Genomic DNA, 27,924 nt, shown 5'->3' with positions numbered 1-27,924 from the left:
AGAAGACCTACTGTGTGACAGACCACACTAGGAAGGCACCCAGTGTGTGCCAGCCCCATGCCAGGGAGCCCTGGTGGTTTGCTGGGTCCTGCACTAGATGAGTGCCCATGTGTGGCAAATTCTGGGCAAGGTGAGGACCCAGGATGCGGTCTTCCCATGTGTGCCAAACTCTGGGCCAGGTGAGGACCCAGGATATGGTCTTCCCATGTGTGCCAAACTCTGGGCCAGCTGAGGACCCAGGACGCGGTCAGCCCTGAGCAGGGTGAGCTGCACCTTGAGCCTGGCCCTGTGCCAGGTGGGTGCCCAGGGTGTGCCGTGTCATGCTGGGCGAGCCCTGGTCACGTGCCAGGACTCGTGCTAGCAGGACGCCTGGTAAGTGACAAGCCTTCTACCAGGGGAGGCCCTGGTGTACGCCAAACCTGTGCTTGCTGAGCTCCCAGGATGTGTCAAGCCCACACCGGGGCTGGGTGAGCGTCCACTGCGCCCCAGGTGCTGACGGCTGCTGCAGACAAGAAGCAGCTAAACACTTTTGTCAAGACAGAACAGAACAGGTCAGGGTGGGACAGGCCCAGGCGGCCTGTGGTACTTTCAAAGCCTTCTAGGACGATTTAGATGCTCCAGCACCTAGAGCCCTAGCCTGGGTGACTCTGCTCTTATTCATCATGAGACTTCCCAGTAGCAGAGGCACCCAATGCAGCAGAGATGTGGGGAGAGACCAGTAAGACTCACCAAGGCCTATCTGCCCAAGATACTATACGAGAGGGGAGCAGGCACAGGGGAGGGGACTGAGTTGGACTTTGTGTGAGACTGTGGGATTAAAGCTGACCCAGTGGGCTCTTGGAGAAGGAAATGGCAACTCACTCCAGTATTCTTACCTAGAGAATCCGTGGTCAGAGGAGCCTGGTGGGCTGCTGTCCATGGGGTCGCACAGAATCTGACAGGACTGAAGCGACTTAGCATGCACGCGTGCATTGGAGAAGGAAATGGCAACTCATCCAGTATTCTTACCTAGAGAATCCCAGGGACAGAGGACTCTGGTGGGCTACCGTCTATGGGGTTGCACAGAGTTGGACACGACTGAAGCGACTTAACATGCATGCATGCATTGGAGAAGGAAATGGTAAACCACTCCAGTATTCTACCTAGAGAATCCCAGGGACAGAGGACCCTGGCAGGCTACCAGGGGGGTTGCACAAAGTCGGACACGACTGAAGCAACTTAGCAGCAGCAGTGGGGCTCTCCTGTCCTGAGCTCCTCTCTACCAGCTCCCTGTCCTCTGAGCCCCAGGCAACCCGGCCCTACATGTGTATAAACAGAGGCACTAGGTCTCCATGAAAGGAACCACCCCCACCCCCATCCCTGGTGCCGCCAACCATCCCAGCTGCTCCCAGGCTTGGAAACATCCTGGCCAGCTGGGTTCCTGCGTGGCCCTGTCCTAGGAGCTGCTGAGGCATGAGGGAGGCAGCTGAGCTGGCCTGGCAGAGACCATCTGGGCTGGGAGTGGGGGAAGGAACACGTGCGGTGGGCATGTGGGCCTGAGCATGTGCTGGGAAGTGGCTTGCCCTCCACGGGGCACCTGCTGCATGGACAGCTCCGCAGAGGCTCCAAGGATGACACATGGTAGACACCGAGGAGACCCGGGGGACCCATGTCTTCACGCCCAAGCCTGGGCAAAGGGGGATGGAAGGGAGGACCTCGTGGCCAGGGCCAGCTGCCCACTCCCGCATCCCAGGACACAAATGGCAGCAGGAATCACAGACCTGGGAGGGCCCCAGTGCCCCTGGTTTACACACATGGCCCTCAGTTCCCTCTGTTCCCACCGTGGCCTCTAGAGAAGGAGCATCTTCATGATCTCCCCTTTGGGGACCATGGCAGTTAATGAAGTCCAGGTACAGCTGCCCAGGTTAGCTAAGAAGGACGGCACTCCTCAGAGACAAGCACTACATGGAGGCAGCACTGGTTCCAACTGAGTCCTGAAAACAGTGTAGCCCAGGGTCATAAGCAGAACTGAGAAAGAAGCAGGAGTAGAATCTCGAGCAAACACTGGGGGTGCCCAGGGGACCTGCTATGGAGCCTCAGACGCAGCAGCAGTGGGCAGATGTCAAAGGTCAAAGGGCACGAAGGAAACTACGCTCTGGCTATCTTTAGGCACATCCTGGTGCTGGGAACAGGTGTCCCAAGGTGGCATTCCCTTCCACAGACGGGCTAGCCGGCAGAGCCTGGGGTCTGGGAAGCTCAGCTGCAGCAGGGGTTCTGGGACCTTGGGATTCAGGCTCTCTGTGCTGCCCACATGGGTCCCACATCACCCCTGCCTGCCCGTCCCAGTCCTTTCAGGGTCACTCCAGAGAAAACAGAACAGCCAGCGAGTCCTCAGAGGGTTTCTTAAGTTTCACGGGATTCAGAATCTCTAGGGAGGGAGGGGCAGAGCCGCACTCCACTTTCTGCTACAGGCCCATGGCCATTCCAACACTTCTGGCAAGAAGGAAGCCAGTCTTGATCCTATCATGGCATCTACTCCCCCCTAGCAAGTATGCGGGTCTGGAGACCTCCGTCTCTGCCCACACCTGAGCACTCAAGAGCTCAGGCTGGCTCAGGAATACTTTGAGAAGCCTTATTCATTCAGACTTCTTCCAATCGGGAGTGGGCCAGACCAGAGCGGGCCTGAGGGGCTGGATGCTGGAAGTTCAGGACCAGGCAGGAGAGAGGGTCCTGAGCCTGGGGCACAAGTGTGTGGCTGCCTCCCTGACAGCATTTCTCTGGACCAAGGACTTAAGAGCCCAGAAATCCCTGGTGAGAGACAGGGCTTGTTTGGGGAGGGCTCAGCAAGAGACCCTAGGGCAGCTGCCCAGTCTCACTGCTTCTTGAGGCAATATCCCCAGAGAAGGAATACAATGACTGCCCTTGGGTATTTTCCTGGCTTCTGATTCCAGAGCTGGCCTGCTTCCTCCATCCATGAGCCATCCATCCATGAGCTGGCCCTGCTCTTGCCCTCTGCTTTGCACCACCTCTCCTGTGCTCTGAGGCAGTGGGCAGTGAAGAGCCGTGACTTGGGGAAAGGGGAGAGGGATGTGTCCTGAAAGACCTCACAAGAGGATTCAACATGAAATGTTCTATGCTATTTTTCAAGTGGAAGAAGAGAAAAATCAGTCTCTGAGGACTCCTTGACCAGCCCCTACTGAATGCTCCCCTCAGCAGGCAGAGCACAGGATGAGGGTGCCGGGGTGTCAGCCACGGGACAGCCGTCCCGGCAGGACCGACTGCAGCCTGATCTCCAGGGCATCTTGTGATGAGGGAGCCGGGGTGTCAGCCACAGGACAGCCCTCCTGGCAGGACTGACTGCGGCCTGCTCTCCAGGGCATCTTGTGATGAGGGTGCGGGGTGTCAGCCACGGGACAGCCCTCCTGGCAAGACAGATGGCAGCCTGCTCTTCAGGGCATCTTGTGATGAGGGTGCGGGGTGTCAGCCACGGGACAGCCCTCCCGGCAGGACCGACTGCAGCCTGCTCTCCAGGGCATCTTGTGATGAGGGTGGGGAGTGTGCTTCCTGCCTCCCAGCGTGACTTTTGGGCTCTGTAGCAGAATCTGCCTGCTGAGGGCTCTGAACCACGGCAGTATCTAACCTGCTGGGTGAGGGGCTGCCTGCCTAGGCCTGCAATAGCCCCAGCACTCAGGAGCCCTGGCAGTGCCAGACCTGGGGCCCCATGGAGCCTCCTAGGCCCTCCTGTCGGGGCCAGCAGCTGACAGCAGGCCCCAGAAGGGACGGACGGTGCTCATGACCCCCACCCCTCGCTGCAGTCTGGTTTCTGTACTCACCAGCGTCCCTTTGGCACCTTTTCCTGCCATGGTGGTGGTGGGTGAGGGGCTTTGGAGTCCCGGATCACACTCACAGGCTTTGTTTCTAGCACCTTTCGGAGTACAGGCCTCCAGAGCTGTGGAGAGAGCAGAGAATGAGGCTAGGACGTGGCCCGGGGAAGGCAGGCAGGACGTGTGTGGATCCAGGACAGGCAGTGCAGGCCCCAGACCACTGCCGCTCTTCCCTCCTGTCCTGTTCCTTTCTGGATGACCCTCAGTCCAGTGCCTACCTCACTCTCCTCCCAACCCTTCCCCTGAAACCCTTGGTCTCCAGGCTTCCTGTCTCAATGGGCAAAGGTTTATTTTTGACTCTCCAGATGCCTGATTCTATTTTTTTAAAAAATTTAAAAAAAGAACACAGAACTGGGACAGGGTCCAGTTCCTTCATCGTCTGTGTGAACGGCCTCAACCTTCCCCTGAAGGGGAGTCAGCTTGGATCAGCACCTGCTCCCCCACCTCGCCCCAGCCCGGCGGCCAGGATGGGCCTTCCCTATCCTGATGCTGCTCAGCCTGGGCTCCCGGCATCTGGAGTTACATCACTCACTTGGACCAGAAGCTCTGGGCACAGCAAACACAGGGTGTGCATGCACGCCTCCATGCCCTTGCTCAGGAGGGCCCCTGTAGAACACGTTCCCTCCTGCTCCCCAGGTGAAATTCCACAAACCCTCTGGGACCCAGCTTCAGCGTCATGTCTCCTCTGCTGCTCTTCCTGACATGGCCCCCCTCCCCTCCAGAAGGAACAAAGTGCTTCCTCTTCTGTGTTCTGTGCTACCAGTGTTCTTATAAACTCACTCAAGACATATCTGCTTATGTCTGTCCACTGTGGGTTGGGCAGTTCCCTGAGGGATTGGATGTGTTTTATTGACCCCTCTGTGCCCTGCTCAGCCTGCCCTCAATCCTTCCCAGCGTAAGAGTGTTTTCAAATGAGTCAGTTCTTCACATCAGGTGGCCAAAGTATTGGACTTTCAGCTTCAGCATCAGTCCTTCCAATGAATGCTGCTGCTGCTGCTAAGTCGCTTCAGTTGTGTCCGACTCTGTGCGAACCCACAGACGGCAGCCCATCAGGCTCCGCTGTCCTGGGATTCTCCAGGCAAGAGGGCCTACTTGCTCCCTAATCACTAAAATTTGAATATCTTCCTTACAAGGGTGCTGAGAAATTTGTTTTATGCCTGTTAAACTGTAAAATGCTTCACTGATACCAGTTATTACTGTGTCTTATTCTGGAAAAACTGAGGAATCTTAATTTTGTGTCCATTTGGGTACTTCTAAAATTCTGCTTTATTTCAAATAGTTAACATGACATTATAAACATAGAAACAGTTTTGGGAGGACCAAAAAATGTTTCATATGCTGAGAAGTTGAGAAGACATGAGGCTTTTAGCTGGCATGTAGCATAAGAAATCTACACTTAAAATTTTTAATGCTATCATTAATAAAGCACAAGAAGACTATGCAATATTCTTTGTGTTTTTCTTCAATTAGTTACTTTACCACACCCTTCTTGTTACTAGGACTTTAATCAGCCAAGGAGTGAGAAGACATGGGTTCTAGCTCTGGCTGAACCCCTCAGGAGCCTGGCTGAATGCTGATGCCTAAAGAGAAAGGAAGATCCCGCACTCCTCTCTGCAGAGGTACCAAGAGGAGTATATCACACTGCATCCAGGAAAGTGCCGTTAGCTCCAAGGTGCTACCATAAGCCCATGTTTAACAGTATGACACTCAAGGATACCTTTTTTCCCCTAGTGTCCTCTTTTGTTTAGACCTTCGTTCATCTACTGCCCAAATTCCTTCACTGACAGATGACCGAAGACTCTTTAAAAGAATAAAGAAAATGTATTGCAGAAATTGTTTCGTGGCATTACAAAACTTATACATGAAATTTCACGTAACTTAATTATCTTTGGGCCAGTATTATGTAGACATTGACAAAAATACATAATATCAAATACAATGCTGTTGAGGGTACTCATGCTTCGAGGGCAAAATGACATATAAAGCCAAGATCACAGAGGATTAACGGCCAAAAGAATAATAATATTGGGTTGGCAAAAACGTTAGTTTACTTTTTTATCATAAGATGGCTCTAGTAGTGCTTGGCTGTCTTCAATTTCATTAGAAATAATTTTGTAAGACTGTATTGTGACAGCTGTCATATCAGTGTGCATTAAAAAAAAAAATCATCCACATACCTATGGACATCTTATCTTCGACAAAGGAGGCAAGAATATACAATGGAAAAAAGACAACCTCTTTAAAAAGTGGTGCTGGGAAAACTGGTCAACCACTTGTAAAAGAATGAAACTAGAACACTTTCTAACACCATACACAAAAATAAACTCAAAATGGATTAAAGATCTAAATGTTAGACCAGAAACTATAAAACTCCTAGAGGAGAACATAGGCAAAACACTCTCTGACATAAATCACAGCAGGATCCTCTATGACCCACCTCCCAGAATATTGGAAATAAAAACAAAACTAAACAAATGGGACCTAATGAAACTTAAAAGCTTTTGCACAACAAAGGAAACTATAAGCAAGGTGAAAAGACAGCCTTCAGAATGGGAGGAAATAATAGCAAATGAAGAAACAGACAAAGGATTAATCTCAAAATATACAAGCAACTCCTGCAGCTCAATTCCAGAAAAATTAATCACCCAATCAAAAAATGGGCCAAAGAACTAAACAGACATTTCTCCAAAGAAGACATACAGATGGCTAACAAACACATGAAGAGATGCTCAACATCACTCATTATCAGCGAAATGCAAATCAAAACCACAATGAGGTACCATTACACGCCAGTCAGGATGGCTGCTATCCAAAAGTCTACAAGCAATAAAATGCTGGAGAGGGTGTGGAGAAAAGGGAACCCTCTTACACTGTTGGTGGGAATGCAAACTAGTACAGCCACTATGGAGAACAGTGTGGAGATTTCTTAAAAAACTGGAAATAGAACTGCCATATGACCCAGCAATCCCACTTCTGGGCATACACACCGAAGAAACCAGATCTGAAAAAGACACATGCACCCCAATGTTCATCGCAGCACTGTTTACAATTGCCAGGACATGGAAGCAACCTAGATGCCCATCAGCAGATGAATGGATAAGGAAGCTGTGGTACATATACACCATGGAATATTACTCAGCCATTAAAAAGAATTCATTTGAATCAGTTCTAATGAGATGGATGAAACTGGAGCCCATTATACAGAGTAAGGTAAGCCAGAAAGATGAAGACCAATACAGTATACTAACACATATATATGGAATTTAAAAAGATGGTAACAATAACCCTATATGCAAAACAGAAAAAGAGACACAGATGTACAGAACAGACTTTTGGACTCTGTGGGAGAAGGCGAGGGTGGGATGTTCTGAGAGAACAGCATTGAAATAAGTATACTATCAAGGGTGAAACAGACCACCAGCCCAGGTTGGATGCATGAGAGAAGTGCTTAGGGCTGGTGCACTGGGAAGACCCAGAGGGATGGGATGGGGAGGGAGGTGGGAGGGGGGATTGGGATGGGGAACACATGTAAATCCATGGCTGATTCATGTCAATGTATGGCAAAAACAACTACAATATTGTAAAGTAATTAGCCTCCAACTAATAAAAATAAATGAAAAGAAATAAAATAAATTAAAAAAAGAAAAATCAAGACTACTGAATTTTTGTGTAGTCATTTTAATATTAAAGGAGGAAAAAAGCAACATTTTCTGCATATTATGCTTTATTATTTCAAGAAAGGTAAAAATACAACTGAAATGCAAAGTAAGATTTGTGCAGTGTATGGAGAAGGTGCTGTGACTGACTGAAGAGTCAAAATGGCTTGCAAAGTTCTGTGCTGGAGACTTCTCACTGGATCGATTTGGCCACAGTTGAAAAGAGCAGTTGAAGTTGACAGCAATCAAATCGAGACCTTAACTGAGAACAATCAATGTTATACCATGCAGGCGATGGCCAACATACTCAAAATATTCAAATCGACTGTTGAATACCATTTGCACCAGCTTGGTTATGTGAATCGTTTTGATGCTTGGGTTCCACATAAGTGAAGCAAAAAAAGAACCTTCTTGACCATATTTCCACAGGTAATTCTATACTTAAATGTAACAAAAATGTTTAATTTTTAAAACAAGTTGTGACAGGGGAGAGAAAAGTGGATTGCTGTTGTTGTTCAGTTGCTCAGTTGTCCCCGTGGACTGCAGCACGCCAGGCTTCCCTGTCCTTCACTATCACCCAGAGTTTCCTCAAACTCATGTCCATTGAGTTGATGATGCCATCCAACCATCTCATCCTCTGTGGATACTGTACAATTATGTGGAATGGAAGAGCTCATGGGGCGAGCAAAATGAAGCACCACAATCATACGTAAGGCTGCTCTTCATCCACAAGTGATGCTGTGTATATGGTGGGATTGGAAGGGGATTCTCTATAATAAGCTCCTTCTGGAAAACCAAATGACTAATTCTAACAAGTACTTGCTCCCAATTAGACCAACTGAAGGCAGCACTAGACGAAAAGCATCTGGAATTAGTCAACAGAAAATGCATAATCTTGCATCAGGATAACTCAAAGACCATGTTTCTTTGATGACCAGGCAAAAACTGTTACAGCTTGACTGGGAAATTTCTGATTCATCCACCACAGTCACCAGACATTGCACCTTCAGATTTTCACTTATTTTGGTCTTTACAAAATTCTTTTAATGGAAAAATTTCAATTCCCTGGAAGACCATAAAAGACACCTGCAACAGTTCTTTGCTCAAAGACATAAAAAGTTTTGGGAAGATGGAATTATGAAGCTGCCTGAAAAAAACGGCAGAAGGTACTGGAACAAAACTGTGAATACACTGTTCAATAAAGTTCTTGGTGAAAATGAAAAGTGTGTCTTTTATTTTTACTTAAAAACCAGTGGAACTTGCTGGCCAACCCAATACATATACAATCACCGTCATACGTGGTCAGAGTACACAAAGAACCATCTGAATCAAACACTAGGAAAATCTGGCGCAGGGGGTGGAACTCGAGTCTGACTTGGAGAGCCTGTGGAGGCCGACGGTGGAGGAGACCAGTCACTAGAGGACAGAGGGTGGAAAGGTACAACTGACAGGGCGCACTCGGGGTTGGAGGGTGCACCCGGGTACACAGCAGGCTTCATTTTGGAGAGAAGTAGAAATAAACAGGGGTGGGGGAGGTTTAGGAGAATTTTAGACTAGATTCTATCAGGAACTAAACAATCCTTAAGCACTGATACTTCATGATGCCATGTTGTTCTAAGGATATTACGAATCAAGGAGTAAGGAAAAGAATGGCCAGGAAAAGGCAGCTCATAGGTGGAGAAACATGTCCAAAAGCTAATAAATTAAACAAAATATGAAGAATCAGGCCAAAACAAAGGTAAAAGAAACGATTAGAATAAACTAGACATGGCAACCCACTCCAGTACTCTTGCCTGGAGAATCCCATGGACAGAGGAGCCTGGCAGGCTACAGTCCGTGGGGTCGCAAGAGTCAGACACGGCTTAGCGACTAAACCACCACCACCAGACAAATCACAAAAATTTTATAGAAAAGTGAATTAATTCATTCAATAAACATGAAATGTCTACTAACAGTCAGCCAATGAGGATACAATGATGAATTAGATAGAAACAGTCTTATCCCTCAATGATCTTAGAATCTCGGAGAAGCTTCTTGAGTTGAGATTAAAAAGGCAGGTGAGGTCTTGGTTGATGAGGAGAAGGGTAGTGATAAAGACAGCTGCAGAGTAAGGGACGGTAGGTGGTGCTGGCCGCTGGCAGTGTAGGACAAGAGCCTGAAGGCAAGAGGGCAGTCGAGGAAGTTCAAGCACAGGTGGGCAGAGTGGAGAGAGTTCAGAGAGAAGAGTGGAAGGTTAATAAATGATGGGGTTTGGGAAATATCATGGCTATAGGGTGCGAGAAGGAAGAGGAGTCCTGAAAAGGAGGCAGGAAGGCCATGCAGAGGCTGGTGTGGGATTCAGCAGCAGACCAAAAACTTCTTTCTTTTCCATTCCAACAAAACGCACTTTAATAAGCTTTGTAAAATTCAAACAAGACACGAACTTTCAAACAATCTGCTAGTTCAAGACACAGCTCACAACTTAACCTCTTTTACGAATTTTTTCTTGCCTACCCTCCTCGGGACCTCTCAGCCCTGACGTTCCCATTGTCCTGCATTTCCTACAGCTTTATCCAAGCAGAACCTCTTTACTACATTATCTAGTGAGAACCCTGCATGTGCCAGGTACTGTCTCGAGGCAAGGAGCATAAGACCACGTGGTCTGGCGTGGCCCAGTGCTGACACACACAGGAAGTGATGGTGCGGTGCTTCACAACGAAGGGAGGATGGAGTTTGAGGCGCCTAGCACAGCCCAGAGGGTGAGGGGAGGACAGGGCGGCAGTTTTCTGTTGGAGGTGATACCAAAACTCCCTCTCCACTGTTCACCCGGATGAAGTCCCTGTTCTCACGGCTTAGGGGCAGACAGTTCCATTCCCAAGGGAGAGATTTTCTCAGAGAAACTAGGTATTACACGACATTTATATGACCCTTCAGTTACAGCAGGGGTTAAATGGCTGGTATAAACTGGTCCACGAATCTAACTACATATAAAATATTGTCTGGGAAAATACTTGTAAAATGACAAATTTTAAAATATAAGTAAGCCAGTTCTAAGCTGGAGACCACTTATACATGGGTGAGGTGGTATTAACAAATTTAATTTTTGAAATACCCTTCTCCTCCTCCTCGACATTTAAAAGTGTCTACTCTACCCTTGAGAATTTGTCATCTTCAAACCAAATATGTTTCTTAGGTTGTAACATCACATGCAAATCATTTACATTTTGAAAGTATTATACTATAATCATGGAACATTAAAAAACACCAATCACAACAACCTAACAGATTAATAAAATAATTCTTGGAGAAGGCAAACAAGTGTAATATGCTTTATGGTAGATTGTTGACGGTTATTTCGGGACCTCGTAACTGTCCCAAAGGCACAGAAAGCTGATTGAGGGCCTTGTCCATACCGACCTAAAGGCAAAAGCATGTTGGCACAGACATCAGGGCCAGGGTTAACAGTGAAGCCTGTGCTTAATGATCAAAGCAGTATGAAACTTAGGTTATTCTTTCTGTACAATTATATGCTGCTAGTAACTACATAACAAAAATGTTATTTGGCCATAAATATTGCTCCTTGAATGTGAAAAACCTGTTGATATATAAGCACTATAAAAATAAGGAAAGTCATAAGAAATCAAAAATTCCTATGCACAATTTGCCTTTGGGATGAAATTTTAAATGACTTAAAAAACTAACAGGAAAAATAGCTATCTCTGTTGTTTATGATATTCAACCAGCTGATATGAAAGTCTGATGGACTACATCTCTCCTAAGCATTATTACAACCCTTCAGAAAAATCCAAATTAAATAGGATGGAAATAAAATTTTCAGGGTCTCTAATCCTACTGGAACATTTATCTTAGTGGTGTATTTCCCAAAAGCAAATATGGCTCATTATTCTCAATGTTTCTTGAAATTCCCATAGAGATGGCTATTTTCCATACCTCTTTTGACAAACAGACTTAAAAACAAAATATGAACAAGACTTTCACAAGTATGAAAACTCAAGTGTTTCTAAACAACTTTTCCAAGTAATTGATATGCTTCTTTTTTTTTTTCATTTATTTTTATTATTTGGAGGCTAATTACTTTACAAACGAATCAGCCATGGAGTGTTACAGGTATTTCTTACAAACAATTCCTATATTTGTATAACATGTATAAAAATAGGCTTCTTAATGATCAATATTGGCCAATGTTTTCTCAACCTATCTCTGGCTAGCACATGTACCTGAAAGTAAATGGAACATTTCCTTAAGAATAGTTGATATCTGCTCTTGGAAATTAGTCTAAACTGGTGAGATTTCATGGGAATCAATTAGCAACTAACAAAAACACTCTTGGCATTGCTATCCTTTACTTGTCACCACTTCTTAATAAGTCATTCCAAACATAATCAAACTAAACACAAAAGATGTGTGTCAAGAAAGTTTAGTTCCTTTATTAATCAAGATTAGCAATCCCTTCAAGTTTCTGGGGAAAAAAATAACTAAAAGGTTTCTAAAAAGACGCAGAGCTGTTAAGAAGAAACATGAGTGAGAAAAAAAGTGTGTAGTACATGTGTAAATACACTGACAGGCAGGAACTGTGGATTTCAAGTTTACCAGGTTTGTTGACAGGTTGACAAAGTCTGTGTGTCCTTGATGAGCTCAACCATGGCTGTTTTAAGCAGCTTATAGTAGAGCTCCAGGTCATCTCTAAGTGCTTCTAGCTGGACTCGCTTCCGACAGTCAGACACAACATGATCGACATCAAAGTCTTCCTGAAAATAAAACCAGAAAAAAAAATTATTGCAACAATTTCACATTTTACATATACAAATAAAAGGAGGGAGAACAGAGAGACACCATTCTATTCATTTGAAAGGTTAACTGCTGTCAGGATAAAGCACTTTAAAACACACAGGACAGAAAGGCGCTTGCACACTGTCAACGTGCCAAGAGGGAGGCCCCTGACCAAGAGCATTCTCTCCTGCTGCCTAAGTCCCAAAAGGGATTTCATTTGTTTTTAACTACACACATTAAATAGGCTCTTCTCAGAAGTAGTTCCTTTTCCCTTAAGTTTTAAAAGTAACAAATATTCACTGTGACAATTTCAACCTAAAAATAAAGCCATCCCTCAGCATCCATGGGGGCCTGTTTTCAGGACCCCCAAAGACACCAAAATCTAGGTATGTCCTAGTCTCTAAAATAAAATGGCACAGTATTTACATACACTTTAAATCATCTCTAGATTACATAATACCTAATAAAATGTAAATGTTATATATCATTGAAAATACTATGTAAAGTGTTGCCAACTATTTGTCACAGAAAATTCAAGTTTTGTCTTTTGAAACTTTCTGGCATTTTTTTTCCCAAATATTTTCACTGTGAGGATGGATGAGGTAACATCCACCACACAGTTACAAATTTCCTTTTCTTGCTATGATAAATTTAAAGATTTACTCTCTTAAACTTTCAAATATACAGTACAGTATTATCAACTATAGTCACCATGCTACACATCACATCCCCATGACTTATTTAACTGATTAACTAGAAGTCTGCACCATTTGACCCCTTCGCCCATTTCGTCCATTCCCCACCCCCTGCTCTAGCAACCACCAATCTGTTCTCAGTACCTTTGAGTTAATTTTTGTTTCGTTTTTTAGATTTCACATAAAAGTGAGATCATGAGCATCTTTCTCTAACTTATGTCATGTAGCATTAATGCCCTCAAGCTCCATCCACGTTGCCACAAATGGCAAGATTTCTTTCTTTTTTGAAAATATTTTTATTTATTATTCTTGGTTGTGCTGCATCTTCATTGCTGCCTGCGGGCTTTCTCTAGTTGTGGCGAGCAGGGGCTACTCTGTGTTGTGGTTTGCAGACTTCTCATTTGCTGGTTTCTCTTGCTGTGGGCAACGGACTCTAGAGCACAGGCAGAGTAGCTGTGGCTCAGAGGCTTATCTGCTCTGTGGCATGTTGAATCTGCCCGGACCAGGGATCAAATCTGTGTCCTCTGAATTGGCAAGCAGATTCTTAGCCACTGTACTGTTGTAGAAAGCAGTACTCGAGAAACCAAGCACCACACTCGGAGAGTTGGAGAACTCACGTTTACTACGCCAGCGGGCCCAGAGCAGTTAACACTCTAAGCTCTGAGCCCCAAACAGAGGGGTTACAGAGTGTTCATAGACAGACTATAGTGGGCAACACTAGCTGCTAATAGGCTGGTTTAAACGAAGCAGTTTTGTGTGCACGGGAACAGCAGTCAAGATGAGGAGGGGAATGCCTGACCTTTATATGGAAAGGCATGATTAAGCAGGTTTACAGGGGCTGGGGAATTGCAAAGAGCAGTACAGGGGTGGTGAGAAAAGCTCCAGTTCTTCGTATCGTAAGTCCCCACTTTCTGAGACTACGTGATCTACCCGATCCAGACTTTGCAAGGAGCAAGCTGAGTTACACAGGCAGAACGAGCAGGAGGTTATGTCAAATTTTAACTTTTCCTTTTCAGTACCACCAGGGGAGTCTAGATTTAGTTCCTTTTCATGGCTGAATAATATTCCTCTGTGTGTGTGTGGTGTGTGTATATCATGGTTTCTTTATCTATTCATCTATCGATGGATACTAAGCCTGCTTCCATGTCTTGACTATTGCAAGTAATACTGCAGTGAACACTGGGGACCTACAGGTGTAAGCCTCACTGGCCACCAAAGCCAGGTGACCTAGAGTTGTCTCTGGGCAGCAACTGCAAACATCGGGGCACCCGACAAGTACCCAAGTTCCTTTCTAGGAGATACTGTCCAGCTGGAATGAGGCAGAGAGGGCAAAGACGGCTCCTGCCAGCCTCCAAGCCCCCAGAGAGTGTTAAATGAGAGGCGGGCCCCTCAGGCTGATGCTTTAAGATAAACAAGCCTCTTTCACAGAAAGTCTGGGCCCTTTTCAGCCGCTGTCCCTGTGCCAGGCCCCAGGAGGGTGGCCAAGTTCATGCTGCCCTTCAAAAGCTGTTTCTCACATCATAAGCCTGGTGGGTCTTGCAGATGCCAGTTCCACTGACTTTCAAAGGTAGATGTTTGGGGGCTCATCTCCCAGGTGCAAGTCTTTAAAGGAACGGTGCCAAGTTTAGGGTTCAGACCCTTCACTTCTCAGGGAGCAGCTGGGGATGGTAGCTTCCTTCCAATTGTGGGTCACCATGCTGGGAGTGGGGTGGATGGTGAGACCATGTCTCAGCCTCTCCTATCCACTTTGATGTGGGTTGTTGGCCAGATGTGCAGGAGTTGCTCAGAGGAGGAAACTATTTCACGAGGAGCTACTGATTTCCTGTGTCCACGGGAGGAGGTAAGTGTTGTAGGATCCTCCTTGAATGAAAGGACCTCCTTGACCTTTTTCTATGTTCACACACACATGCACAAACACACACACATACACAGAATCTTAATAGACCTTTTCTAAGCTATTTTTCTCCTTTTACATATAGCTTCAATGTCTTTTCATAATACATATTAATTGTTATTGACATTTTATATGGATGTTAAGTATTCAACTGAACAGATGTTCAAAATCTTTCAAAACCAACTTTCAAGCATTGTTCACAGAATCATTATGCCCTGTTTCCCTTTATAACATTCTGATGCCCCAGGTAGGCACACAGGCATACAGAGAGCAAATTACTGTCTACTTATGACTTCAGTACTAACTGAGCTGTTTAGTTATCAAGTATCAGGTACGATGATTCCCAAACTTGTTAATGCCACTTATACTTATCACCAAAATTACATAATTTTATTAAACATTGTACAAACCAACAAAATATAAGTACACAGTGATAACTGTTTTCATGAAAACTAAGGCAGATGCTTTGCAAAGACCTGACACTGAGAAACTGATAAGACAATTTTTGCTGAATTATATTAAATGTATGAGATGACCATGAACCAGGTAGTGCTGTGGGAAGGAGGATCATACAAGTCTTGAAGGATTCTATACCAGATTCTCTGCAAATGCCTTGGGGTTCTCATTCAACTTAAAGTACAACAACAACAAAAATCGAATTCACAGACAGATTTTCAGAGAAAAGAGTTTCGAGCCACATCAACGTAGAACAAATATACACATGTTAAGGACAACATGCACCATTCCCTAAGAGTACTTATAAAAACTGACTTTCTTAATTAATCACCCAAACACCTGCTATAATAGTGTCAGATAAGAGAGTTCTTACCAAACTAATTTCACAGCCACCTAGTGAAAAACCATCGGTTTCTTTTACTTCTTGAGACTACCTAAGATAACACCTTAGACTCACAGTTACACAACAATCACAAAGAATGGGGGGGCAGGACTCAGCCTGACATCTTGGCCTTGGTACTGACCAGCCGTACGACTCTACGCAGAGCACTCGGCTTGTTACTCTGAAAGTATGAACTTCCAATGGATGAAGTTCAGAGCTGAGCTTCATGGTGGCATTCTAAATCATATAACTTGAGCTCTAACAAATGCTATCAGGCAATATTAGTGCTCAGTTTGCCATTTACATATTTGTTCTTGGATAAACAAACGTAGCCCCACACAAGAGAAAATGACTGAGAACACCTATGAATATCAGAGCTTTTGCTCTGACAGCAAACGACTTCAGACTCACAGTGGCATGGAATAACTGCCACATTTCACTTCCCAGAGGGTTTCACTTTACACTGTAGATTTACTAAACATCCAGCAATTGATATTATTATCTAGAAAATATCATGCAAGAGAATGAATTTAGATACCAACATCACACTATACATAAAAATTTAACTCAAGATAGATGAAAAGACAAATAGAAGAGCTAAAACAATCAAACTCTAAGAAGAAAACAGGGGAAAATCTGTGTGCCCTTGAATTAGGCAGTCATTGACACAAAAAGCATCAAGATAACAAATAAACTGAACTCAATCAAAATTAAAACTTGTGTGTTAAAACACATTATTTACAAAGTGAGAAGACAACCCAGTGAATGGGAGAAAATATCTGCAAATCATGTATCTGACAAGGGTCTAACATCCAGAGTATAAAAACTCTTACAACTCAACAGTTAAAAGACAAATAAACCAATTAAAAAATTAGCAAAGGATCTGAATAGACATTCCTCCAAAGAAGATATACAAACAGCCAATCAGCATATAAGAAAGTAAAAACAACTCAAGAGTTTGGCTGGGATGTGGAAGAGAATGATATGAAAATGACTAGAGGCAGGAGGGTCAAGAGGAAGGACCAAAGCAGGAGCGTGTTTGAAAGCCACTGGGGATGAGGTCAGAGGAGAGGGGAATCAGAGGGTGGGGAGAGTACCAGGGGGTCTGGGCTCCAAGCACGGGGAGGAGTGGGGTAGGAAGGACCAACCTCAGGAAGGAAAACCCCTTTTCCAAACAGGCGAGGTGGAGAAAGGGGATGGGTACATGTACAAGAATGGAGCTGTCATCAGTCAAGATGAAGAAGTTCCCATCTGATGGCACTATTTTTTCTATAAAATAGAAGTCATATGCTGAGATAGAAAGACAGATTTCAACAGCACACCTAGGTGAATTGGTCTAAGTTATCTTTGTTAGCAGCCTCTTCTCTCCCGTGTTACTAGTATCTCATGTCCTATTTCATGTATTAGTTGGCCATCAATCCTCGCTAAGGATTTTTGTATTTTTTAAGCTGACAAAACTAATGATATGATGTCATCACCACCTCTACTACCAAGTGACAGACGTCCCCAAGTGATGGTACCTCTACTACCATCTGCCACTCTTGTCTTCTGATCATCTACATCCTTCACAAATCTGTCCTCTGCTCTGTATTTCTCATTAGATATTACAAGGACCACTGAAGCATTTTAAGTAGCCTTTTCTCTCTATGTTCAGAAAGGTAGTTGGTTGTTTCTTAAGCATTTATTAAATAACTTCCTAAAAGTCTAAGATACCACTACGACATTGAGTTAGGACTGAAATACATGTGCAAGAATGGCCCAAATCAAAACATTAGCTCATCAGTCCAAATCCAACCTAATTTCCCCTTGAAACAGAACCCTTGAAGTAACCAGTGGCCCAGCATCCTCTAACACGGGTCCAATGCCACAGACATGACTACGTCATTTCCTGCTTTCCACCTGACTGTAACTCATCAAGCACAAACCCCTCAGTGCAGTACACGAGAACAACTTGCAGTCCCACCCAGCTGTCTTTCTACTTTTCCAGTCTCAATTCTGGTCATCCTCCCAGCCTCTCTGGACTAAGTCCAGTTTCTCAGCACACACTGTGGTCTTTCTGTGACCATACTCAAAAGCCTAAATCTTATCTACCCTTGTACTATCCAGTCCAGACTGCTGGTGGACACAAAGAAGGTGATCAGTGAAGTGAAGTGATAGACACTCAGTCATGTCCAACTCTCTGCAACCCCATGGGCTGTAGCCCACCAGGCTTCTCAGTCCATGGGATTCTGCAGGCAAGAACACTGGAGTGGGTTGCCATTTCCTTCTCCAAGGTGATCAATGAGTGCCTGTTTATTAAATGAATGATTGCTACCATTGTCCTAATAGGGCCTCATCATGTGTGTGAGACAGTTTCCTTTGACTGGAAACAAATTTTCCAATGACTGAATTTTTTGAGTAACCTTCACTCTCCCAATGCAAATCAGACATTCTCTAACTTTCTCACAGGCACAAATTACAATATGTGTTGAATCAGACAGACTTATGAAATATAACCCCAAAGGCAAACTCTCTACCTATCATTTCTGCCATGTGACCAAAACTTTTAAAATGTCTCTCTGAAGGAAACATAAATTGCAAGTAACCTTTACCTCCGAGTCTCACTTAGAAAATCAACATTTAACACAGGGTGGCTGTCCTATGCATTTTGCTTTTACATGTGAAGTGGTCACATTTATTAGCACTACAAACTACAGAGCACATTCAGAGGCTTAGGAGGCATGAAAGAATATGAAACTGCTGCCATTTCAGCCACCTCCCCAGTTTGCTCTCCCCTTCATCAAGTTCTACTTTAGAACTTATTTTGAGGTTTCTACTTTCCGAAGCCTCTCTTCCCAACGGCTTTCTATCAGTTCAGAGCAAGAAACATGGTGGGGCTAGCAAGTCAGAAAGAATGCTGGTGTTGAGCCTGAAGGAAGCCTTGAAGAAGGCAAAGTTGGTCAAGCTAAGCTCTCTGTATTCTGAGATTCTTGAACAAAGCCCCTCATCTCTGCTTGTGCCTTGGCTTCTTTCAGCACACCTCGCCTCATCATGCTCTTTCTTCCTACCCTTGCTCCAGGACAGTTCTCAGCCAGCGGATGGAACAAAGCGTTTCTGGATCGGCAAGCTCAGGTGGTACTCCCTTTCAAATGACGCCCTTCATCACAGAGGTTTAGCAGAAACATCACTGCGCAAGGACAAGAGTGCATTATTCCTGGGTCTAGATGGCCTGCGTGATAAAAATGACATGGCCACACTGGAGAAGATCCAGATGTAACTGCTTTTTTTCTGAAACTGCATCACTTAACTTTTTTACTACAGCTGACATGCACTGCTGTGCCAGTCCCGGGCGTGCTGCAGAGCAGCTCGTCTGTGTGCACGCGTGGACCCACTCTGCCCTGGGCTCCTCTCCCACGTGGGTCACTGAAGTGCTGAGCAGAGCTCTCTGTGCTGCACAGTGAACCTCTGCTGATCTGCTTTACATATGGTAGTGTGTATACGTTAATCCCAGTCTCCTAACTTATCACCTCTCCCCATGCTTCCCCTTCAGTAACCATACAGATCCGGCTAGTCAAGGCTATGGTTTCTCCAGTAGTCATGTACGGATGTGAGAGTTGGACCATAAGTAAAGCTGAGCACCGAAGAATTTATGCCTTTGAACTGTGGTGTTGGAGAAGACTCTAGAGAGTCCCTCGAACTGCAAGGAGATCCAACCAGTCCATCCTAAAGGAGACTGGTCCTGAATATTCACTGGAAGGACTGATGCTGAAACTGAAACTCCAATACTTTGACCACCTGATGCAAAGAACTAACTCATTGGAAAACGCCCTGATGCTGGGAAAGATTGGAGGCGGGAGGAGAAGGGGACGACAAAGGATGAGATGGTTGGATGGCATCACCAACTCAATGGACATGAGTTTGAGTAAATTCTGGGAGTTGGTGATGGGACAGGGAGGCCTGGTGTGCTGCAGTCCATGGGGTTGCAAAGAGTCAGACATGGCTGTGAGTCTGTTTTGTAAATAAGTTCATCTGTTATGACTTTCCAGGCTTCCCAGGTGGCTCTATGGTAAACAACCTACCCGCCAATGCAAAGAAACATGGGAGATGTGAGTTTCACCCCTGGGTTAAGAATATCCCCTGGATAAGGAAACAGCAAACTACTCCAGGATTTTCCTGGAGAAACCCATGGCCAGAGGAGCCTGGCAGGCTACAGTCCATGAGGTTTCAAAGAGTTGCTTAAGACTGAGCATACACGCATGCACGTATCATTTTTATTAGAGTCCACATATAAATGATATATTTGTCTTTCTCTGTCTGACTTACTTCACTTAGTATGATAATCTCCAGGTCCATTCATGTAGCTGCAAATGGCATTACTTTGCTCTTTTTGATGAACAATATGGAAGTTCCTTTAAAAACTAAATATAAGGAGGGATGTAGGAGGGGGGATCAGGATGGGGAATACATGTAAATTCATGGCTGATTCATGTCAATGTATGGCAAAAACCACTACAATATTGTAAAGTAATTAGCCTCCAACTAATAAAAATAAATGGAAAACAACAACAATAAAAAAACTAAATATAAAACTACCATATCATTCAGCAACCCCACTCCTGGGCATGTATCTGAAGAAAATCATCATTTGAAAAGATACACGCACCCTAGTATTCACTGCAGCACTATTTGCAATGGCCAAGACATGGAAACAATCTAAAAGTTCACAGGAATGGATAAAGAAGATGTGGCGTTGTTCAGTCCCCAAGTCACGTCTGACTCTTTGAGACCCCATGGACTGCAGCACACCCAGCTTCCCCGGCCCTCACCATCTCCCCAAGTTTGCCCAAGCTCAAGTCCATGTGGTACACACTACTCAGCTATAAAAAAGAACAGATGTAAATACTGTTTAAAACCAGAGACTGTGAACTGAATGCAAGCATCAAAAGGATAAACTAATGAAGCTAAAAAGCAAAAAAACATACTAAGACTTGAAGTCATAAAAAAAAAAAAAGTAAGACTTAAATTCAGTTGCTCAAAAATTTAAGTGTCTACTGAGCCAAAACATTTAACTTTTTAACACTGAAAGTAGCCATTAAGTGGTATAAAAACCCCAAACCTTATAAATAAAGCATAACTGTATTTCTTGATGGTGTATGTACAGTTCCAGAGCATCACCCCCAAAAGAATATGCAAAGTTCCTCCCAGCTCTGATTCAAATCTTGGACACTTTCAAGGCTGTGCCGGATAAACCTTTAATATCCATCATATTTCAACTCTTCATGTAAGCTGATGGCCTATATTTACCTTCAGACCAACCTCAAGTTCACCTTATAAAAAGTAGACTAACTTTAGAGAAGTAAAATGGTTTGCTTTGTTGTACTGCAACAAAATCAGTAATCAGATTCTAATCTTTTAAATATCCCATTCAGAAACTTCAGGCGAACGTTAAGGAAAAACTTTCGATTAAGTGCCTTTTCCACCCACCTAATCCCTAGGTAGAGACGTGGGTCCAGAGATTTGGTCAATACATTCATACTGAGCTTCTAGGTTTAAGGCGGCGATCGACAAACTTCTGTCTGCCCAGGATCTGGCAATCCCGACTGCACTGCATGGGAACGGGCTCGGGTAATAACCGGAGCTTTTACACCTAGCTCAAAACCACTTGCCCACAACTTCAGGCCTTTTCCTCACTGTGCACCATTTCACATAAGTGCCTTCTCACAGCAGGCTTCCCCAGCCCCACCTGAGGCCAAAAGACTCACTGCGAAGGCAGCGAGGTCCCGCCGGGGGCTGATCCGGGGCGTGCGCGGCCCAGCAGCTGGAGGAGGCCCCGGAGGGAAAGGAAAACAGGCCACCCGCCTCGGCTCGGGGAGCACAGCCCCCCGGGCGCACCTTCATGAACTCGTCCTTGTCAGAGCACAGCGTGTCCGGCCCCTTGGGCAGGTTCATCCTACTTTTCTCCATCCCGCCGAACGCCGCCCCTCAGCTCCAACCGCGGGCGAGGGGAAGAAGGAAGACCCTGTGCTTACCGACCTGGCAGCCGCAGCCAGAGCCAGTTGCCCCAGCAGAGAGCGCCACTTTGGCCAACATGGCAGCTGCCGCACCGCGGCCAATCAGCGAGGGCTCCGCGGGCCGGCCTCCGCCGCACGGCCTCCGCCCGCCGCCGCCAAGAGGGGCGTGGCGATCGCCGCTGCCACCGCGCTGTAGGTCATGCTGCCACCGTGCGGCGGAGGGCGACACTGCAGCTCAGGCAAGCTGGGTTGGGCAGTCTGGCTCCCAAGTGAGGTAGGTCTGAGACTGAAGAGCACTGGCTGGAGAAGTCTGGGGCTTCCTCTCCAGCCGCCGTTTCCACTGGGAAAAATCTACCTGCAGCATTCTTCCAGGATCTCCTCCCAGATCTTGCTCCAGGGTCTGGCTCAGATCCAGGTGGGAGGTCGGAATAACCTTGGGTCTTCACTCTTCTTAAGGGAGCACCTTTGAGTAACTCTGGTCTTCACTCTTCTTAAAGAGCACCTCATCACCTAGCTAGTCAGAACATAGCACACAAATACATGTGCATACATATTTATTTGTAATCTCCTTAGAAGCCATTCACAACCTAGAAGTTGAGAGTTATGCTTTATTTGGTGAGAATTTTTAGAACTTCAAGTCGGGGAGATAGCAGCTCAAGTGACCCTGAGAGAACTGCTCAGAGGAGGCAGGGAGTTGGGGGACAGTTTATATAGAAGTTTTGCAACAAAGTGTAGGTAGTCTGAATGTCAAAAATGTCTTGTAATTGAAAGAAAACCAGATATTCCAAGTTGAGAAATTTAGTGCTTTTCTATGTAAAGAAAGATGCGAGGGACTAGTCTTACTGAAATTATTCCTTTGATATGCCCCTCAACTATCTGGGGCTAGTAGTCTGTTTTCACATCCTGAGCTTCCTCAGGACTCACCATAGGGAATGGCTGCAGTTTGATGGCTACTAGATGGCAGGCACTATTTCCATCCTGAATACCCTCAGGGCTCATTAGCTCACCTTCCATGGTGGCTGCAATTGCTGACAACTGTGATATCCTTTGTTTATTGATATGGCAGAAACTATTCCATATCTCCTTCCTCAGTGATCAGTTCAAAGAAAAGAAAGCCTTCCTTAGTGATCAATGCAAAGAAATAGAGGAAAACAATACATGGGAAAGACTAGAGATCTCTTGAAGAAAATTAGAGATACCAAGGGAACATTTCATGCAACGATGGGCACAACAAAAGACAGATATAGTATGGATCTAACAGATGCAGAAGATATTAAGAAGAGGTGGCAAGAATACACAGAACTATACAAAAAAGATCTTCACGACCCAGATAATCACGATGGTGTGATCACTCTCCTAGAGCCAGACATCCTGGAATGCAAAGTCAAGTGGACCTTAGGAAGCATCACTACAAAGCTAGTGGAAGTGATGGGATTCCAGTTGAGCTATTTCAAATCCTGAAAGATGATGCTGTGAAAGTGCTGCACTCAATATGCCAGCACATTTGGAAAATTCAGCAGTGGCCACAGGACTGGAAAAGGTCAGTTTTCATTCCAATCCCTAAGAAAGGCAATGGCAAAGAATGCTCAGACTACCACACAATTGCACTCATCTCACATGCTAGTAAAGTAATGCTCAAAATTCTCCAAGTCAGGCTTCAGCAATGCATGAACCGTGAACTTCCAGATGTTCAAGCTGGTGTTAGAAAAGGCAGAGGAACCAGAGATCAAATTGCCAACATCCTCTGGCTCATCAAAAAACCAAGAGAGTTCCAGAAAAACATCTATTTCTGCATATTGACTATGCCAAAGCCTTCGACTGCATGGATCACAATAAACTGTGGAAAATTTTGAAAGAGATGGGAATACCAGACCACCTGACCTGCCTCTTGAGAAATCTGTATGCAGGTTAGGAAGCAACAGTTAGAACTGTGCATGGAACAACAGACTGGTTCCAAATCGGCAAAGGAGTATGTCAAAGCTGTATATTGTCACCCAGCTTATTTAACTAATATCCAGAGTACATCATGAGAAACGCTGGGCTAGAAGAAGCACAGGCTGAAATCAAGATTGCTGGGAGAAATATCAATAACCTCAGATATGCAGATGACACTCCCCTTATGGCAGAAAGTGAAGAATTAAAGAGCCTACTGATGAAAGTGAAAAAGGAGAGTGAAAAACTTGGCTTAAAACTCAACAATCAGAAAACTAACATCATGGCATCTGGTCCCATGACTTCATGGCAAATAGATGGGGAAGCAATGGAAACAGTGGCAGACTTTATTTGGGGGGGCTCCAAAATCACTACATATGGTGATTGCAGCCACAAAATTAAAAGACGCTTGCTCCCTGGAAGAAAAGTTATGACCAACTAAGACAGCATATTAAAAAGCAGAGACATTACTTTGCCAACGAAGATCCATCTAGTCAAAGCTATGGTTTTTCTAGTAGTCAGGTATGGATGTGAGAATTAGACTATGAAGAAAGTTGAGAGCCAAAGAATTTATGCTTCTGAACTGTGGTGTTGGAGGAGACTCTTGAGAGTCCCTTGGACAGCACGATCAAACCAATCCATCCTAAAGGAAATCAGTCCTGATTATTCATCGGAAGGACTGATGCTGAAACTGAAACTCCAGTACTTTGGCCACCTGATGCAAAGAATTGACTCAATGGAAAAGACCCTGATGCTGGAAAAGATTGAAGGCAGGAGGAGAAGGGGACGACAGAGGATGAGATGGTTGGATGGCATAACCCACTCAATCGGCATGAGTTTGAATAAACTCCAGGAGTTGGTGATGGACAGGGAGGTCTGGTGTGCTGCAGTCCATGGGGTCGCAAAGAGTCAGGCACAACTGAGTGACTGAACTGAGCTGATTCCATTTTTCACTAGGAATAGCAAATTTTTGTGTTTGAGGCCAGTATCCATGTGATTGGGCTTCCCTGGTGGCTCAGTAAGAAAGAGTCCACCTGCTAATGAAGTAGAGGTAGATTTGAGCCTTGGGTCAGAAAGATTCCCCTGGAGAAGGAAATGGCAACCCACTCCAGTATTCTCACCTGGGAAATCACATGAACAGAGGAGCCTGGTGGGCTAGAGTCCATGGGGTTGCAAAAGAGTTGGACACGACTTAGAGACTAAACAACAACAGCAAATCAATGTGATCATACACCCAACCCCATTTTCTCAGAGTTTCTCCCTCCTCTTGCCCTCATACATACCTATTTTATTTGGACATTTTTCTTTCTTTTTCTCTTCTTCACTTTCCCAAGGTCCCTGCCTCTGGCTCTGAATACCAGGATCAAATGATGAGGATTCACTTTTCTTTTTCTCTCCTTGAGACCGATAACTCAAACTACAAACCTCTCTTGACACTCTTCACCCTGAAACTCTTCTTCCTGCAGACTTTGCCTTTATACACCAGGTGTAGGCTGCTCCTCCCAAGGCTGTTTTCACCTTGGAGATAACATTAACCCTTAACAGTCCTTAAGAGAGAGTGGGACAGAGGAAGATAACACCTCAAAATGAGATTCTTGCATTCAAGTTAGTGCAAACAGCAAACTGGTCACATTTTAAAAACATGGTTATAGGTCTGGGCCAGAGCTGCCTTTGAGTGTTTGAGTGTCTCCTGCAGATGCAAGTGTCAGCAGTTGCCTGCTGTGGGGACAGGGGCTGTGGCCTCAGCAGACTGGGGAAGCACAATGTGTGAGCCCCATCAGAGAGCCAGCGAGTAGACAACCCACAAACTGAAGATCAATTATACCAGAGAAGTCCTCACACTGTTATGAAAGTTCTAAGGCCCACAACAGATTTCCCAACATGGGGATCCAGCAAAGGGACTGAGAACCCTCAGGGAATTTGACCTTGAAGGCCAGTGGGACTTGATTACAGAACTTCCATGGGACTGGTGAAAGAGACTCTTAGAGGGCACAAACAAAACCTTGTGCACACTAGGAACCAGGAGAAAGGAGCAGTGACCCTCACAGGAGACTGAGGCAGACTTGCCTGTGAGTGTCCAAGAGTCCCCAGGGGAAGCATGGGTCAACATGGCTATTGTGGGGTCAGGGACACTGAATACAACAGTCCTAGAATAAACCATTTGGAAGGAGGTTGCAATTACCCCTACCATAGCTCAGTCTCACTGAATACAACAGTCCTGGCATAAACCATTTGGAAGGAGGTTGCAATTACCCCTACCATAGTTCAGTCTCACTGAATACAACAGTCCTGGAATAAACCATTTAGAAGGAGGTTGCAATTACCCCTACTATAGCTCAGTCTCACTGAATACAACAGTCCTAGCATAAACCATTTGGAAGGAGGTTGCAATTACCCCTACCATAGCTCAGTCTCACTGAATACAACAGTCCTGGCATAAACCATTTGGAAGGAGGTTGCCATTACCCCTACCACAGCTTGGTCTCAAGCCAACTACAGGGAAGGAACACAGCTGTACCCATCATGAGAAAATTAGATTACAGATTTACTAAGCATGTCAGAGCAAGACCCAGATTCCCTCACAGCCAATCCCTCCAATCAGGAAGCTTCCACAAGTCTCTTATCCTCATCCATCAGAGGGCAGACAGAATGAAAACCAAAATTACAGAAAATTAACCAAACTGATCACTTGGATCACAACCCTATCTAATTCAGTTAGACTATGAGCATGCCATGTAGGGCCATGTATGATGGATGGATCATGGTGGAGAGTTCTGACAAAACGTGGTTCACTGTAGAAGGGAATGGCAGACCACTTCAGTATTCTTGCCTTAAGAATCCCATGAACAGTAAAAAAAAAAAAAAAAAAGGCAAAAATATACGACCCTGAAAGATGAACTCCCCAGGTCGGTAACTGCCCAATATGCTACTGGAGAAGGGTGAAAAAATAGCTCCAGAAAGAATGAAGACGCTGAGCCAAAGTGAAAACAATGCCCAATCATGGATGTGACTGGTGATGGAAGTAAATTCTGATACTGAAAAGAATAATATTGCATAGAAAACTGGAATGTTAGGTCCATGAATCAAGGTAAATTGGAAGTGGTCAAGCAGGAGATGGCAAGAGTGAACATCAATATTTTAGGAATCAATGAACTAAAATGGACTGGAACGGGCAAATTTAATTCAGAGGACCATTATATCTACTACTATGGGCGAGAATCCCTTAGAAGAAATGGAGTGGCCCTCATAGTCAACAAAAGAGTGCAAAGTGCAGTACTTGGGTGCAATCTCAGAACCGACAAAGTGATTTCTGGTCATTTCCAAGGCAAACCATTCACTATCACAGTAATCCAAGTCTATGCCCAAACACTAATGCTGAAGAAGCTGAACTGAATGGTTCTATGAAGACCTCCAAGACCTTCAGAACTAACAACAACAAAAAAGGTGTCCTTTTCATCATTGGGGACTGGAATGCAAAAGTAAGAAGTAAGAGATACCTAGAGTAACAGGCAAGTCTGGGCCTTGGAGTATAAAATGAAGCAGGGCAAAGGCTAACAGAGTTAGCCTTTTCCATGAGCATGCACTGGTCATAGTAAACATCCTCTTCCCACAACACAAGAGATGACTCTTCACATGAACATCACTAGATGGTCAATACTGAAATTAGATTGGTTATAATTTTTGCAGCCGAAGATGAAGAAGCTCCATACAGTCAGCAAAAACAAGACCTGGAGCTGACTGTGGCTCAGATCATGAACTCCTTATTGCAAAATTCAGATTTAAATTGAAGAAAGTAGGGAAAACCACTAGACCATTCAGGTATGACCTAAATCAAATCCCTTACAATTATACAATGAAAAGTGAAAGTGAATGCTGCTCAGTCATGTCCAACACTTTGCAACCCTCTGGACTATGCAGTCCATGGAATTCGCCAGGCCAGAATATTGGAGTGGGTAGCCTTTCCCCTCTCCAGGGAGAATTATACAATGTAATTGACAAATAGATTCGAGGAATTTGACCTGATAGACAGAGTGCCTGAAAAAGTATAGGCAGAGATTTGTAACATGGTACAGGAAACATGGCACAAGACCATCCTCAAGAAGAAATGCAAAAAGACAAAATGGTTGTCTGAGGAGGCCTTACAAATAGCTGAGAAAAGAAGAGAAGTGAAAGGCAAAGGAGAAAAGGAAAGCTATATCCATCTGAATGCAGAGTTCCAAAGAATAGCAAGGAGAGAGAAGAAAGCCTTCCTCAGGAAAGGAATTGGAATCATTGGAATCCTTTCC

General features: G+C 44.9%; 1 protein-coding gene across 25 annotated transcripts in view; it reads right to left on the bottom strand.

The window, feature by feature from the left end:
• LOC122681451 (conserved oligomeric Golgi complex subunit 2-like) overlaps nt 1-21,851 on the bottom strand; it is a 35,560-nt gene extending 13,709 nt beyond the window's left edge. For 15 of the 25 annotated variants that reach the window (XR_006336999.1, XR_006336984.1, XR_006336992.1 and 12 more), the window contains exons 1-4: nt 21,588-21,794; nt 12,110-12,267; nt 5,581-5,663; nt 3,813-3,928 (exon numbers count right to left, since the gene is read on the bottom strand). Coding sequence is in view for 3 of the 25 variants with exons in the window: in XM_043883571.1 (XP_043739506.1) it covers nt 12,213-12,267; nt 21,439-21,659 (276 nt within the window). In the remaining 22 variants the exon portion in view is untranslated. The other 10 variants (XR_006336985.1, XR_006336991.1, XR_006336993.1 and 7 more) reach the window with 8 other exon arrangements.
• Between the last annotated feature and the right edge of the window lie 6,073 nt (nt 21,852-27,924).

The sequence above is a fragment of the Cervus elaphus genome, chromosome 23, assembly GCF_910594005.1.
Source record: "Cervus elaphus chromosome 23, mCerEla1.1, whole genome shotgun sequence".
In the NCBI taxonomy this organism is placed as follows: Eukaryota; Metazoa; Chordata; class Mammalia; order Artiodactyla; family Cervidae; genus Cervus; species Cervus elaphus.
Note: the sequence above shows the minus strand (reverse complement) of the source record. Positions and strands in the feature narration are given on the sequence as shown.